This window comes from Melanostigma gelatinosum (genome assembly GCF_949748355.1).
Source record: "Melanostigma gelatinosum genome assembly, chromosome: 18".
Taxonomy (NCBI): Eukaryota; Metazoa; Chordata; class Actinopteri; order Perciformes; family Zoarcidae; genus Melanostigma; species Melanostigma gelatinosum.
The window spans coordinates 2320602-2332855 of record NC_136651.1 but is presented as its reverse complement, the minus strand read 5'-3'; the positions used below and the strand labels follow the sequence as shown (position 1 = coordinate 2332855).

The 12254-nt window shown below is 46.9% G+C and overlaps 3 protein-coding genes across 6 annotated transcripts in view; 1 reads left to right on the top strand and 2 right to left on the bottom strand.

The window, feature by feature from the left end:
* Positions 1-2475, bottom strand: part of mzt2b (mitotic spindle organizing protein 2B) — a 4613-nt gene extending 2138 nt beyond the window's left edge. For 2 of the 3 annotated variants that reach the window (XM_079288880.1, XM_079288881.1), the window contains exons 1-3: positions 2392-2475; positions 2095-2283; positions 1841-2007 (exon numbers count right to left, since the gene is read on the bottom strand). In XM_079288880.1, coding sequence (XP_079145006.1) covers positions 1841-2007; positions 2095-2270 — 343 coding nt within the window. In that variant the 5' untranslated portion in view covers positions 2271-2283; positions 2392-2475. Of the gene's footprint in view, positions 1-426; positions 565-1840; positions 2008-2094; positions 2284-2391 lie in introns of all 3 variants that reach the window. The other variant, XM_079288882.1, reaches the window with a different exon arrangement.
* A 590-nt stretch (positions 2476-3065) lies between these two features.
* Positions 3066-7889, top strand: trim23 (tripartite motif containing 23). 2 transcript variants are annotated; one of them, XR_013772797.1, is made up of 12 exons: positions 3066-3167; positions 3789-3951; positions 4281-4402; positions 4486-4764; positions 4839-5021; positions 5120-5335; positions 5430-5564; positions 5651-5780; positions 5863-5973; positions 6288-6412; positions 6576-6888; positions 7612-7889. XR_013772797.1 is itself a non-coding variant. In XM_079289172.1 (11 exons), the coding sequence occupies exons 1-11, from the start codon at positions 3069-3071 to the stop codon at positions 6753-6755; spliced, it is 1743 nt and encodes a 580-aa protein (XP_079145298.1). In that variant the 5' UTR covers positions 3066-3068; the 3' UTR covers positions 6756-7889. The 2 variants fall into 2 exon arrangements, 1 of the variants encoding a protein (XP_079145298.1); XM_079289172.1 differs by having other exon boundaries at positions 6576-7889.
* Positions 7890-8042: 153 nt separating this feature from the next.
* Positions 8043-11836, bottom strand: ppwd1 (peptidylprolyl isomerase domain and WD repeat containing 1). The gene is made up of 11 exons (XM_079289170.1): positions 11695-11836; positions 11477-11579; positions 11176-11279; positions 10941-11061; positions 10401-10848; positions 10123-10313; positions 9803-9992; positions 9497-9678; positions 9329-9410; positions 9067-9249; positions 8043-8240 (listed from the first exon to the last, which is right to left on the bottom strand). Exons 1-11 carry the CDS (start codon positions 11825-11827, stop codon positions 8097-8099), a joined length of 1881 nt encoding a protein of 626 aa, XP_079145296.1. The 5' UTR covers positions 11828-11836; the 3' UTR covers positions 8043-8096.
* Between the last annotated feature and the right edge of the window lie 418 nt (positions 11837-12254).

Here is a 12254-nt window from a genome sequence, read left to right as displayed (position 1 = left end):
CTTACAAATGAAGGGCTGTGTGTTGACCACAATGTGTCGGAACACATCACGATACAGGAGATACGGTTCCATACAGAGCGATATACACACCGATACTGCAAGCAAGAAGATATGTTGTGACTCTGTAACATCTAATTTTAGGAAAACTGTCGCAGTATAAAGAATAGATTATAATGTGAACATCAGATCAGTGTTAGGAGAGCTAGTTAACGTTAGCAGCCAGTGAGCAGTACAGTGCTGCTGGGCTAAATAAAGGTTTTATCTTTCTAGTCCACATTCACACTCTACACCATGAAATGAGGACATCACGGCATGCGTTTTTATGGCACGATCCCGGTCCATGCAGCGAGGTTTATGCAACCCTCTGGATGTAAAAAGACAGATGGAGGTGGTCAGGTGGAGGACAAGGTGCAGCAGGTGGGGGACCTTGAGAGTGAGGAGAGCTAGCGTCCTGGGGGCCGTAGACCACAATCTTAGTGTTGACTCTTGTGGCCCTGGAGCCAGACGCTGAGGGGGCGGCTGCAGAAGGCTTAGGGCTCTTTCCAGAAACCAAAGAGTCCTCTTCTTCAGTAAACAGGAAGCAGAATTCAACGGGGGATAGAAAAGGAAATTAGAAAGCAGTGTGACATGCACACATGACCATCTACATCTTTATCCTCCGTCTGCAGTTCACCTCCAGCGAGGTGGAAAACCTCACTTTGGGGTGGAGTGAAGGTGTGGGGGAGTGTAGGACTACAGTGTGTTCAGTACTTAAGTGAAGGAATGTGAATATTTCACATGCTCGAGAAGGGAAGTGAGAAGCAAAGAGCAGAGGAAGAATAGCGAGAGCAAACTGGAAGGTAAAGGTGAAAAGAAAACATTCTAAAAACCTCTTGAAGGCGTCGCCGTCTCTACACTTTGTTGTGAAAAGCTGAGAGCCTGAAGCTTTCAGACCTTGAGCTCTTTTCGCTCCGTAGGAAAGTGATCCGCAGACACAGACTCTCTCCAGCGCTGAATACCGCGGTGTCAGGAAGCAGAGATGTTTCCATTCGTCAGTTTGTGTTATTTATTCTCACTGATTCTAACTTTTGAGAGAACCAACAGGGAAGTAAAGGGAGATTTACAGGACGCTTAATTTAGCCGAATAAAAGGAAATATTACAAATCAAATGTACTACACTCCCAATAAGTACACGACCAGCAACACTTTTCACTACACTTTCACTCTGCATCCAGTCAGTCCTACACAACCAACCCTCTGACATGATTATGAATCATCATTTTGTGCCTTAATTAATACGTGGAAGTCTCAAAATGTTCACATCTATAGAATGCAACACAATGCATTGTGGGATTGTTAGCAGAAAGTAGTGTGCATGTTTCATACTAACTCTATACACAGTAGGCTCGTTCAAGATGAGTCAGGCCTGCACAGAACTGATCACTGCAAGTCGCCGCACTATGCATGCTGGGTAGATTTGTGTCCGACTTGATCCGGACCAAGCCCCCAACTTCCGGGTCCATCATGTGATGCCATTGAGCCCCAAAAAAGACTTCTTCCCATAGACTTACATTGGGAAAGAGACGTCTGTAACTCAGCTGCTCTCCGCCGACTGCAAGACCAAAGGCATGATGGGAAACGCCTGATCGAAGAGCCGATTGGTCCTTAGCTTTAACCACAAACACTGCATTTTGTACTTTAACATAACCTACTTTAGTGGTACCTGTGCTTTGCTGTGTTAAAGACCTGTTACACCTCTGTGGGCGGATCTCCCTCTCTGCCGTGCTAGTTTTTCTTGCACCAGCTTACACCCGGACCCTGGACCACGAAGACTCTCTCTGATCCCTCTGCAGCCACTGACCTCTGGCCTCTGTAGGTGCTGTAGTGGTGCAGACGGCGGCGTGGGAGACGGTTGAAGACTCCCCAACACCGCAGCCTTCGGCAACCCTCTGACCCACACACATCGCCTTCAGAGTCTGGAAGACCGCCTGAGGAGCCACGTTCATCTTTAACAGGTCCACTATGATCCTGATGAGGGAAACAAGAGGACAAGAATGTAAAAACCAGGATCCATTGCTCCGTATCCACGTTTTCTGCAGGTTTTATGACTCTTACTTGAAGACCTCCTGGTCCACAGTGATGCCTGCAGCCTGAGTTAGCTCAAACAGCTCAGCTTCTTCAGCACTGAGGACTTTCTTCTTCTTGATGGCATATTTCTGCACGTTACTGGTGACCACCAGCGCGGGGGAGTCTGGGGCGGAGGGCAACGTCTGCTGCGGTGGTTGAGACATCAGTGGGCGAGCACTTGGATTGGACGTGGATGGGAGAGATGAATGACAATAAATTAAGGTGAATTAATATGTAATAAAAACAAGCTCAACAACTATTTTAGTTAAAAGATAAAACACCTACCGTTAAATGAGCGCTGACGGGTCAACGTTAAAGAGTCTCATTCGCCACAACAGTTCCTTCTTGCGTGCTGGTGCCAATGCGAGGCGCGCTGTAATTACGTCATCAACATTAGACAAACCGTGTTGTCCTTGTAGTCAGCACAATATTTATTTTTTACGGAGTATTTCACCGAATATAACCAAATGACGATGTCTTCATCAGTGTTGGGGAAAGTATTTCGATATGAGTCAGCTAAATAGTCGAAAATTGACTTTACGGCACTGCGCATGCGCTTCAAATCAGGACGTAGATGGCATAGCAAGATGGATGGATATTAAATCCTAAATTAAAGTTGATATCTTCACGTGAATAACTAAACACGTTTAAATAAAAAATTATAACGATTTTTCTTTAAACCTTCATATTCATGAAAATTATGTTTTTGAATTTCCAAAATAAATAAAATACTTTATCTAAAAAATAAAAAAAGTTTCTAGTACAATATGCACGTAACATTATCGGCATCGTATCAAGAAAATTAAATGTATGACACAATAAGGATCATCACATTGAGTTCTTACAAGAAAAGATAAACACAAACGACGAAAGAACGGCTTCGTATGGCACCGAGCGAAACCGGAAGTACTTGCGGGATTGTACTCTCGCACCTGCTTAGACCTCTGCGCTGTCGTCGAAGAATGGCCGCTGCCGCAGCAGGAATAAACAAGCAGGGCGCTGTAGCGACGATGGAGCCCTGTATCCGACACGGGAGGGGAGCTCACGGAGGCTCAGTGAAGGTCGTTAATATTGTCGCTAAAAAAAATCTACATATGCATTACGTTTTCAGCGATTTATTGTTGTTGTTTGCACGAAAGGCTCGACAGCAGCCTCTTCTTCGTGGCTTCTGATTTTGGGTGAATGCTGCTGCGTTGGCGTCACTTTGGGGATGCCAAACAGTCAGCTAGATTATATAGGAGCTACGTGCATACGTATTTCTCATTTATTTAATGATTAGCTTTTATTATATTCGTGCAAAAAACACCCAATATTTGTGCTTCCAGCATGCTAACAGTTAGCTGGCGTCGCTAGCTTTAGGTTGCCATTTAGGTCGACTGCAGCTCCTCTGAGTGGCAGTGACGCGCAGCGTGCGTGCGCGTTAGAATCTGCTCTCTGAATTGTTTACCAGATGTCAAGATTTGTTTGAACATCACCAGCTGTAAATCAAAGGGTTACTTATCTGAAATGCTGAGTCAAAGTGACTCTTAAACTACCGTACTTGACTCCTTGAAGAGCATCCCTTTATGAACTCTCATACATCAGTGCCAGCCAATTAAGATGTCTTCCATCTCTGCACCAGTTACTGTCACAGACAAAAGATGTGTGTGGAAATCAATAAGTGTGTGCGTGTTCACCCACAGGTGCTGGAGTGTGGAGTGTGTGAGGATGTCTTCTCTCTCCAGGGAGACAAGGTCCCTCGTCTCCTCCTCTGTGGTCACACCGTTTGCCACGACTGCCTCACCCGGCTGCCCCTCCACGGCCGGGCGGTGCGCTGCCCCTTCGACAGACAGGTCACCGAGCTGGGTGAGTCTGAAAACATCTGTTAAAAAAGGATGTGAACCAGTTTCTGCTGCTTCAGGACTCCAGAGAACTAGTGCGTCTTCTCTTGACTTGTCAAACCAGCACGGCACAAAAATCACAGAACCAACAGAGAACCGTAAACACAACTGGTTGGGAATTTTTTGTCACTTTGAATTCAAACAATTGATTAAAATGCCCTGGAAAGTTGTCAAAAGTTACGTGTAGGTTGGACAAAATAACTGCGAGAAAACATATATACGGTGTTTTCTCTGTTTTGAGGTTGGAACTGGTTTCACCTTTTTATCTTCTACTTTTTTGACACATCTTTGTAGGTGATTCTGGAGTTTGGGGTCTGAAGAAGAACTTTGCTCTTCTTGAACTCCTGGAGCGGCTCCAGAATGGAGCGAGCAACCAGTCGGGGATGGCGGAGGACGCCCTGAAAGGCATGGGAGAAGTAAGCCAACAGATATTTATCCGATGGACACGTCTCCGTTCGCACCTCTCGCTCACCATTCTCCCCCCCCCCCCCCCAACTAGTGTATAATCCGGTGTGACGAGGACGAGAGCCACACAGCCTCCATGTACTGCACCGTGTGCGCCACCCACCTGTGTGCCGAGTGCTCCCAGCTCACCCACTCCACCCGCACGCTGGCCAAACACCGCCGGGTGCCGCTGGCCGACAAGCCGCACGAGAAGACCCTGTGCCACCAGCACCAGGTCCACGCCATCGAGTTCGTCTGCCTGGAGGAGGCCTGTCAGTCGGGGCCGCTCATGTGCTGCGTGTGCAAGGAGTACGGCAAGCACCAGGGACACAAGGTGAGCTACGGCCCGCGTGTCGGAGACCCTTAATCCAAAAACGACAAGCTCATGTGGTCCTTTTTTCTTTTCAGCACGCTGTTCTCGAGTCTGAAGCAAATCAGATCCGTGCGTCCATTCTGGACATGGCTCACTGCATCCGCACCTTCACAGACGAAGTGTCCGAGTACTCGAGGAAGCTGGTGGGCATCGTGCAGCAGATAGAAGGCGGGGAGCAGATAGTGGAGGACGGCGTCGGCATGGCGCACACCGAGCACGTAAGATGCGGCCGCAGGACTTTCATGTAAAAAAAAAGAGCGCTTTCTTTCCCCCCGGCGTTGACGTCCTCCCCCCCTCCCCTCCATGTCTTCTCCAGGTGCCCGGCACGGCAGAGAGCGCTCGGTCCTGTGTCCGGGCGTACTTCGCGGACCTCCACGAGACTCTGTGCCGGCAGGAGGAGATGGCGCTGAGCGTGGTGGACGCTCACGTCAGGGAGAGGCTGATCTGGCTGAGGCAGCAGCAGGAGGACATGACCATCCTGCTGTCGCAGGTCTCCACCGCCTGCATGCACTGCGAGAAAACACTGCAACAGGTAGGACACCGGAACACTGAACTGGTTTCCGGTATCGCGGCTGATGCACGTGCGATGATGTGTGTGTGTGTGCGCCGCTTCTGTCCGGTTGTAGGACGACTGCAGAGTCGTGCTGGCGAAGCAGGAGATCAACTGTTTGCTGGAGACTCTTCAGAAGCAGCAGCACCAGTTCACGGAGCTGGCGGATCACATTCAGCTGGACGCCGGCATCCCCGTCACCTTCACTAAAGTACGCACCAGTCGCCCACTCGTGTAGCGCGCTGCCCAAGAGTTTGTTCCAGTATGTAACACTGGAACATGGGCTCTGCTTTTCAGGACAACCGGGTCCACATCGGTCCGAAGATGGAGATCCGCGTCGTGACTCTCGGGCTGGACGGAGCGGGAAAAACCACGATCCTCTTCAAGCTGAAACAAGACGAGTTCATGCAGCCCATCCCGACCATCGGTAAATCCAGTTTATAATGAATCCACGAGAATGAGAAAGCGCTTCTTCTAAATAAAGCCTGTTTTCATTCTTTTCTTAAAAGGTTTCAATGTGGAGACGGTTGAATATAAGAATTTGAAATTCACCATCTGGGACGTGGGTGGAAAACATAAGCTGAGACCTCTCTGGAAGCACTATTACCTGAACACCCAAGGTACAGTCGGTCACTTTGAAGACATCCTTCTCTTCACGGAGACCATTGGCGTTAAAAAAGTGACGCATTAAATCTACCTTTGATTGAATGTTGAGACAATTAAATCGCTGTGAATACTTTTTATAGGCTCAGTAATCTAGTAGCTGAGTTATAATTGAATAAGAAACTTCAACATGAACTCAATTAGATTTATTTTTCAATCACAAATGTTTGTTCTTTTCTCCTTGACTCTTGTGCATCACATGTTAAAATGTGACAGCTGACTTGTTTGTCTGTCTGCTGAAGTTAAATCTTTACGTCTCTTCTGTGTGCAGCGGTGGTGTTTGTGATCAACAGCTGTCACAGGGACCGACTGATGGAGGCTCACAGTGAGCTCGCCAAACTACTGACGGAGAAAGAGCTCAGAGACGCCTTGTTGCTCATCTTTGCTAACAAACAGGTACTGAAAATACATCTGTAAATGTAGACGGAGACGCACCCTTATTTGTTCAGCCTTGTTGTCCTCAGTCGTCTCAGCTGTTGGGTCTATTTCTTGGCTGATAAAGTAGATCCGTTGTCTTGAGCTCAGAGTTGCTGATCGGTGTGTCTGTCTCTCTCTGCAGGACATTCCCGGCGTCGTGTCCGTGGAGGAGATGACGGAGCTGCTGAGCCTCCACAAGCTGTGCTGCGGGAGGAGCTGGCACATCCAGGGCTGCGACGCCCGCAGCGGGATGGGCCTCCACGAGGGGCTGGACTGGCTCTCCAGGCAGCTGGTGGCCGCCGGCGTCCTGGACGTGGCCTAACCGTTAAAAAAAACAACCCGTCTCCGAGCCCCGCTCACCGCTCCTCCCTCCACCTGATTCTACCTTTTAGGACTGCGGCTTTCAGCCTCTTCTCTTCCTTCTTTGTGCACCGATGTGGGCAGAGAACAAAGATGTAAATACTTTCTGTAACGTCACTGAATCAGAACTACAAAAACCTGAGAAATAAACACGAGTTAATACTTTAAACTCCCTCCTGCTTCATGTGAGGCAGCTTAACTCGTTAGCTTTTCTTTGTTCTAACGCCTTTGATCTTCTAGCATCTACAGCTAGCTGACAGTAAGACGATTAGAACGCTCCCTCTGTACTTCCTATCTCACGGTATTCATCATAACCACCTCCATGTGTGACAGTAATCCTAACTAAAAGCAGGAGTGTGTAGTGTTAGTATCCTCTACGTACCTTCTGTTGGTTCAGTATACTCTGACAACACGTCATATAATCCTGAGAAACGTCCTTCAAGGTCAGTGTCTTTAGACGGGACAGAGAACTGATGGTCGAACGTTCACACTTCGCCTTCATCTAATGTGAGCAGTCGCTGTTTCACCGGCTCTTAAGTTATGTTTGTGTGAACCTATTTAATGCCACAGCTGGTCTTGAAATGGCGCACCGGTAGTTTTCTGTTACAGAACAAACCTTATTTATGAGCGGGAATGTTACTTTTTTTTAATAATGCACCGATTCTGCCTCCGTTTTCTTGTGGAGCCTCTGATGCACTAGTCTGCTTCCTCACTACACACTTTCATTTGGGAGCAAATTAACTACCTGCTGTTTCTTACACTGAGGATTAATCTCTCCGCAAATATAATATTCCAATCCATCTCCCGTTTGTGTTCAGGAGACGGAACACCTTTAATCAACAGCCTTCAGGAATGTGAAGCCTTCAGCCTGAACACTGACACCTGTCTCGTTGTTAAAGACCCATTATTTGACTTCATCTGTATTCATTGCTATGTAATGTTTACTCCATGTATAAAAATACTAAAAATAAATTTAAAAATGCAGGTGTGAAAAGCCTTTCCACATAGTTTGTGAAAACATTTGTTTTTTTGAGACGTAGAAGCACAACGAGCATCAAACCTTTGTTACCAGTGGACTTTAAACAGCTTTTGTAAATTACTCATGTTGCTGTAAAATAAACTAACTGACCTGATCTGTCCGGCTGCTTCTTCTTCCAGCTTATGAACAACTGTCTGCTGCAGTTTGTTAGATTAATATCAAACTCCAAATAACTGACTGGAGTCTCGCTCCACAAACATTCTTTAATAACTCATTCTGGTATAAAAGGATCACTGTACAGGAGGACATGACGAAGACGTACGGTCACTTCACGGTGATGTTGATGATGCTGATGTCTTCGTACGGTTTGTCGGTCTTGGGGTTCACTTTGAGGTTGGAGATCCTCTGGACCGCCTCCATGCCTTTAGTGCAGCGTCCAAACACCGTGTGCTTGTTGTCGAGCCACGGCTGAGGGACGAAACACGAGTTATTAATGACACCGTCTGTTAAACGTCACATCACAGGCGCTTCATGTGTATTTAGTAAACAAAGTAACATCTTTTCTCTTTCAGGCTGCTTCTCTGACGGATTTTAAACTCCGCTGAAGCCGTTAGTTAATGACTGTTGTGAGCAGGAGAGTTCTTCCTCATCAATGAAATCATTTATCAGTCAAGCAGAAGAATTTCAAGATCTATTTAAATACCGAGAATTGATAAGAAGTCAGCTTCAAACACATTTAATTCCTCATTTGCTCACCAGACCCTCTCCATTTAAGACCAGAAATGTGATCAAACGAAAATGGCTGACTTCATTCTCATGATCAGTACGTAAGGTGGCTCGATATTAATACGGCAAGTGGTTAAAAGTGTCTCATTCACAGAGTTTCATAGTTCTTTAACCCTCAGAGGATACTGGGCTTTACAGGCTGATTATTTCTGACTTTAAGACAGAACCAGGCCAGCCATATCCTAGTTTATATACTTTATGCTAAGCTAGCTGTAGCTTCATATTTACTGTACTGAAATGAGAGTCTCAATCTTCTCATTGAACTCTCAGCCAGAAAGCAAATTAGCAAAATTCCCAAACTATTGCTTTAAGTAAGAGATGTTGTTAAACATGTTCTGAGGCAGTTCTAAATCTGTTCGCAGAGAAAAAACAAAACTGAAATGTGAAAATATTGATTTGCATGTAAAACTTTTCACATTTTAAGCACAGTGTGTGAATGAGGCCTCGTGTGTTTGGGATAAAAGTGCCTCGTGTCTCTCCTCTGAACCGGGGACCGTGGAGGACTTACAGTCGGTACGACGGTGACGAAGAACTGTGATCCGTTGGTGCCGGGGCCTCCGTTGGCCATGCTGAGTGTGTACGGGCGGTCGTGCCTCAGCGTGGCGTGGAACTCGTCCTCGAACTCTCCCCCCCAGATGCTCTCCCCCCCCATGCCCGTGCCCGTGGGGTCTCCCGTCTGGATCATAAAGCCCTGCACAACGACAAAGACGGAGGGTTAGACCCGGCTCAGAGCGGAGTCAGATCGGTGGGCGAGTCAAAGAGAACCAGACCTTGATCACGCGGTGGAATATGTGGCCGTTGAAGTAGCCGTTCCTGCTGTGAACACAGAAGTTCTCCACAGTTTTGGGGCATCTATAAAAACAAAGAGCAAAGCAGTGTTTGTATCTAATAAAGTGTGAGGAGACTTCTGAACAAAGACAATGTCCTCCTGAACGTACTCTACGGGGAAGAGCTTGATGTGGATGTCTCCCATGGTGGTGTGGATGATGGCGCTGTCAGACACTCTCTTGGGGCCCTCGGCCTGCGTGGCGGCCATCACCTCCTCCTTCGAGGGCTTCTCGTTGAAGATGTCTCTGTCCGAGTCGGCGCTCTTTGTGTCCTCGGGTTCTCTCTTTGAGAACTTAGAAAGAAAGAAAGAAACCAATGAGAATTAAGACGGAGAGGAGTATAACTAACTGGAATAACCGCCTTCCTCCCATTTTATCCGAGTAGACATCTGAAACGTGAACGGCGTGTTCTCTCACCATGTAGAAGCGGTTCTTCTTAAACGCGGTGCAGAAGATGGTGGGGTCCTGTTCCATGTTGTCCAAGGCGGGGTTGTCGGCGGCCTTCATCTCCACCGTGGGAGCCACGTGGCTGGCCTTAGCGACGCCCTGGAACAGACCGAGCTGCACCACACGGATGTTCTCCAGCTTCCCGAGGAGCCGCACACACCTGGGGAACATTTATCTGGTATTTAACTAGAGACTTCAGATGCAGGTAGTGGGACAGACGGATCACAGTCTTTAAGGTGGGGCGGCATGATTGTGGATGAACTTGAAGAACTGTGATATTGAGGTTGTACCTGTTGGTTTCCACGTTGATGACTTTGATGCCCAGCATCGTCCCGTAGAGCACGAAGTGTCCGGTCTCGTCAAAGATGATGTTGGTGAGTCGGATGCCGTCCACCTTCTCCAGCTCTCTCTCCACAGCCATCCGCCTCCCGAACTCCATGTCGGGCAGCTGCTGCCTCATCTGCTGCAACTCTGTGAACATCTGGAAGGACGAAGCAGCTGTGATTAACATCATGAATAAATGGTACATCGATAGTTATGTGAAGTTATTTACGAGTTGTGAACTCACAGTTAACGACTCGTCGAACACTCTCATCAGTTTGCCGGTGAGGAAGCGGAAGATCCGGACTTTCCTGTCCGAGGCAATGGTGGCCATCTTCTTCCCGTCAGTAGAAAAGGTGAGGCTGGTGGGATACGTTTTGTGTTTCGCAAATTCATACAAGTCCGTGCCCGTTTTGTATTCCCACTGCACATACTTGGGGAACCTGAAATCATTCCGGAGGCCGGTCCAGTATTCCAGCATCCCAGCTTTGTCGGCAGAGACGATGACTCTAAATTTGGGGTTCAGGCGGATTTGGGCCAGCGGCGAGGAGTGCATTTTGTCGAAGACGTGGAGCGGCTCGTTGCCTCCCCGTCCATCGTAGACGAAGATCTTCCCCGTGGATTTTTCCGAGCACGCCACCGCGGAAATGGCATCTCCGGGATTGTAGATCCACTCAGACTGGCCCGGATGAAAGCTACACAGAGGAGAGAAAAATCACGTGACATTAGTCAACATTTTGTCTTTTGTCTTCACATGAAATACAATAACTCTGTAATAACAACTCACCCCAACTTCAGCATGTTGATCATGTCAAAGTTGACGACGTCAAATACTTTCATGGCCTGATCATCGCCGACAGAACAGAGAAGCGCTCCTTCAGCGCTGACTGCAATGCTTTCTATCACACCTGCAGGAAACACCAAAAACACAAAGTATTCACCGTTATATTTGAGTATACAATGCAAAAAGCAAACACTCAAACGCAGTGCAGGAGAGCCATTAATATAAACTGAATGCTTACCGAGATGGCTACGAAAGTGTTTGACAAACTCTATACCCTCGTCTTCCCTCTTCTTCCAAAACTTGACGTGGCCATCCTGGCTGGCCGTGATAATGAAGTCTGTCCTGAGCAGAGAAAAACATTGAAATAACGTCAAATAAATAAAATGCAAACTTGCTTAACTGTGTTTAGATGTAGTCATCATAAAGGTGGCCCATATAGCTCTATGGTGAGGTTTATTGTGACACCATAGAGCTCTATGGTGAGGTTTATTGTGACACCATAGAGCTCTATGGTGAGGTTTATTGTGAAAACCACTTACTTGGAACAAACTATCTGTGTGATAACGTCTCTGTGCATGTAGCTCCGTTCATACATCAGAGCTGAGGGGAGGTTTTCCAGATAAACACGCTCATACTCGAGTACTGAGGAGAATAACAAAAACAGTTAGCGGGAGTTTGGTTAGCATTGTTTAGCATTGTTTAGCAGGTATGAACCAAACATGTGTGGATGTAAGTTATCTAACTACCGGAGACCAACCTTTTCTTTTCTTAGTCGGGGTAGCTTCGTCTGGCATGGGTCCGACCCACTCGTCGTCTTCTCCTTTCTCTTCTCCATCCTGGTCGTCTTCGGCTTTTCGCTTAAGTTCCACATTGTTTTCAGCCGCCGCCATTGCTGCCAATCTCCAGTGTGGTCCCTCCTGGATTACGGTACTTCCGTTTCGTTCGCAGTCTCGATTTCTGAATTATTTCTAACTGGTTTTCAGGCAAACTATATTAAAACCAGCAAAATATTAAATTAATTAGGTTAACTATTTATGTTGAAAAAATATATATTATTCTTTTTTTTTTTTTAATTAAGAAATAAAATTGGGACGTTTACGCGCTATAAACACAGCAACGTCCACCACGTATTTCTACCGGTCCCAACATAAATTAGTGTTGTTCCAACAACAACAACAACAACAGTCTAATACGTATATATCACATCTGTATCAGGATTTAACTGTTCAACTTGAAATATTTCAACTGCAGTGGAACTAAAGTACTCATATGTTTCCGAGGGTGTGTTGTCGTGAAACACTTGGGTCAAACCAAAAG

Bases quoted from the DNA above. Each gene is read 5' to 3' on its own strand.
- ppwd1 (XM_079289170.1), bottom strand. From the start codon at position 11,827: ATGGCGGCGGCTGAAAACAATGTGGAACTTAAGCGAAAAGCCGAAGAC. The intron at 11,280-11,476 runs GTAAGTGGTTTT...TTCTCTGCTCAG, and splicing joins ACACAGATAGTTTGTTCCAA to GACAGACTTCATTATCACGG. The intron at 9,993-10,122 runs GTACAACCTCAA...AATGTTCCCCAG, and splicing joins ATCAACGTGGAAACCAACAG to GTGTGTGCGGCTCCTCGGGA.
- trim23 (XM_079289172.1), top strand. From the start codon at position 3,069: ATGGCCGCTGCCGCAGCAGGAATAAACAAGCAGGGCGCTGTAGCGACG. The intron at 5,565-5,650 runs GTACGCACCAGT...TCTGCTTTTCAG, and splicing joins TCCCCGTCACCTTCACTAAA to GACAACCGGGTCCACATCGG. The intron at 5,974-6,287 runs GTACAGTCGGTC...TTCTGTGTGCAG, and splicing joins CTATTACCTGAACACCCAAG to CGGTGGTGTTTGTGATCAAC.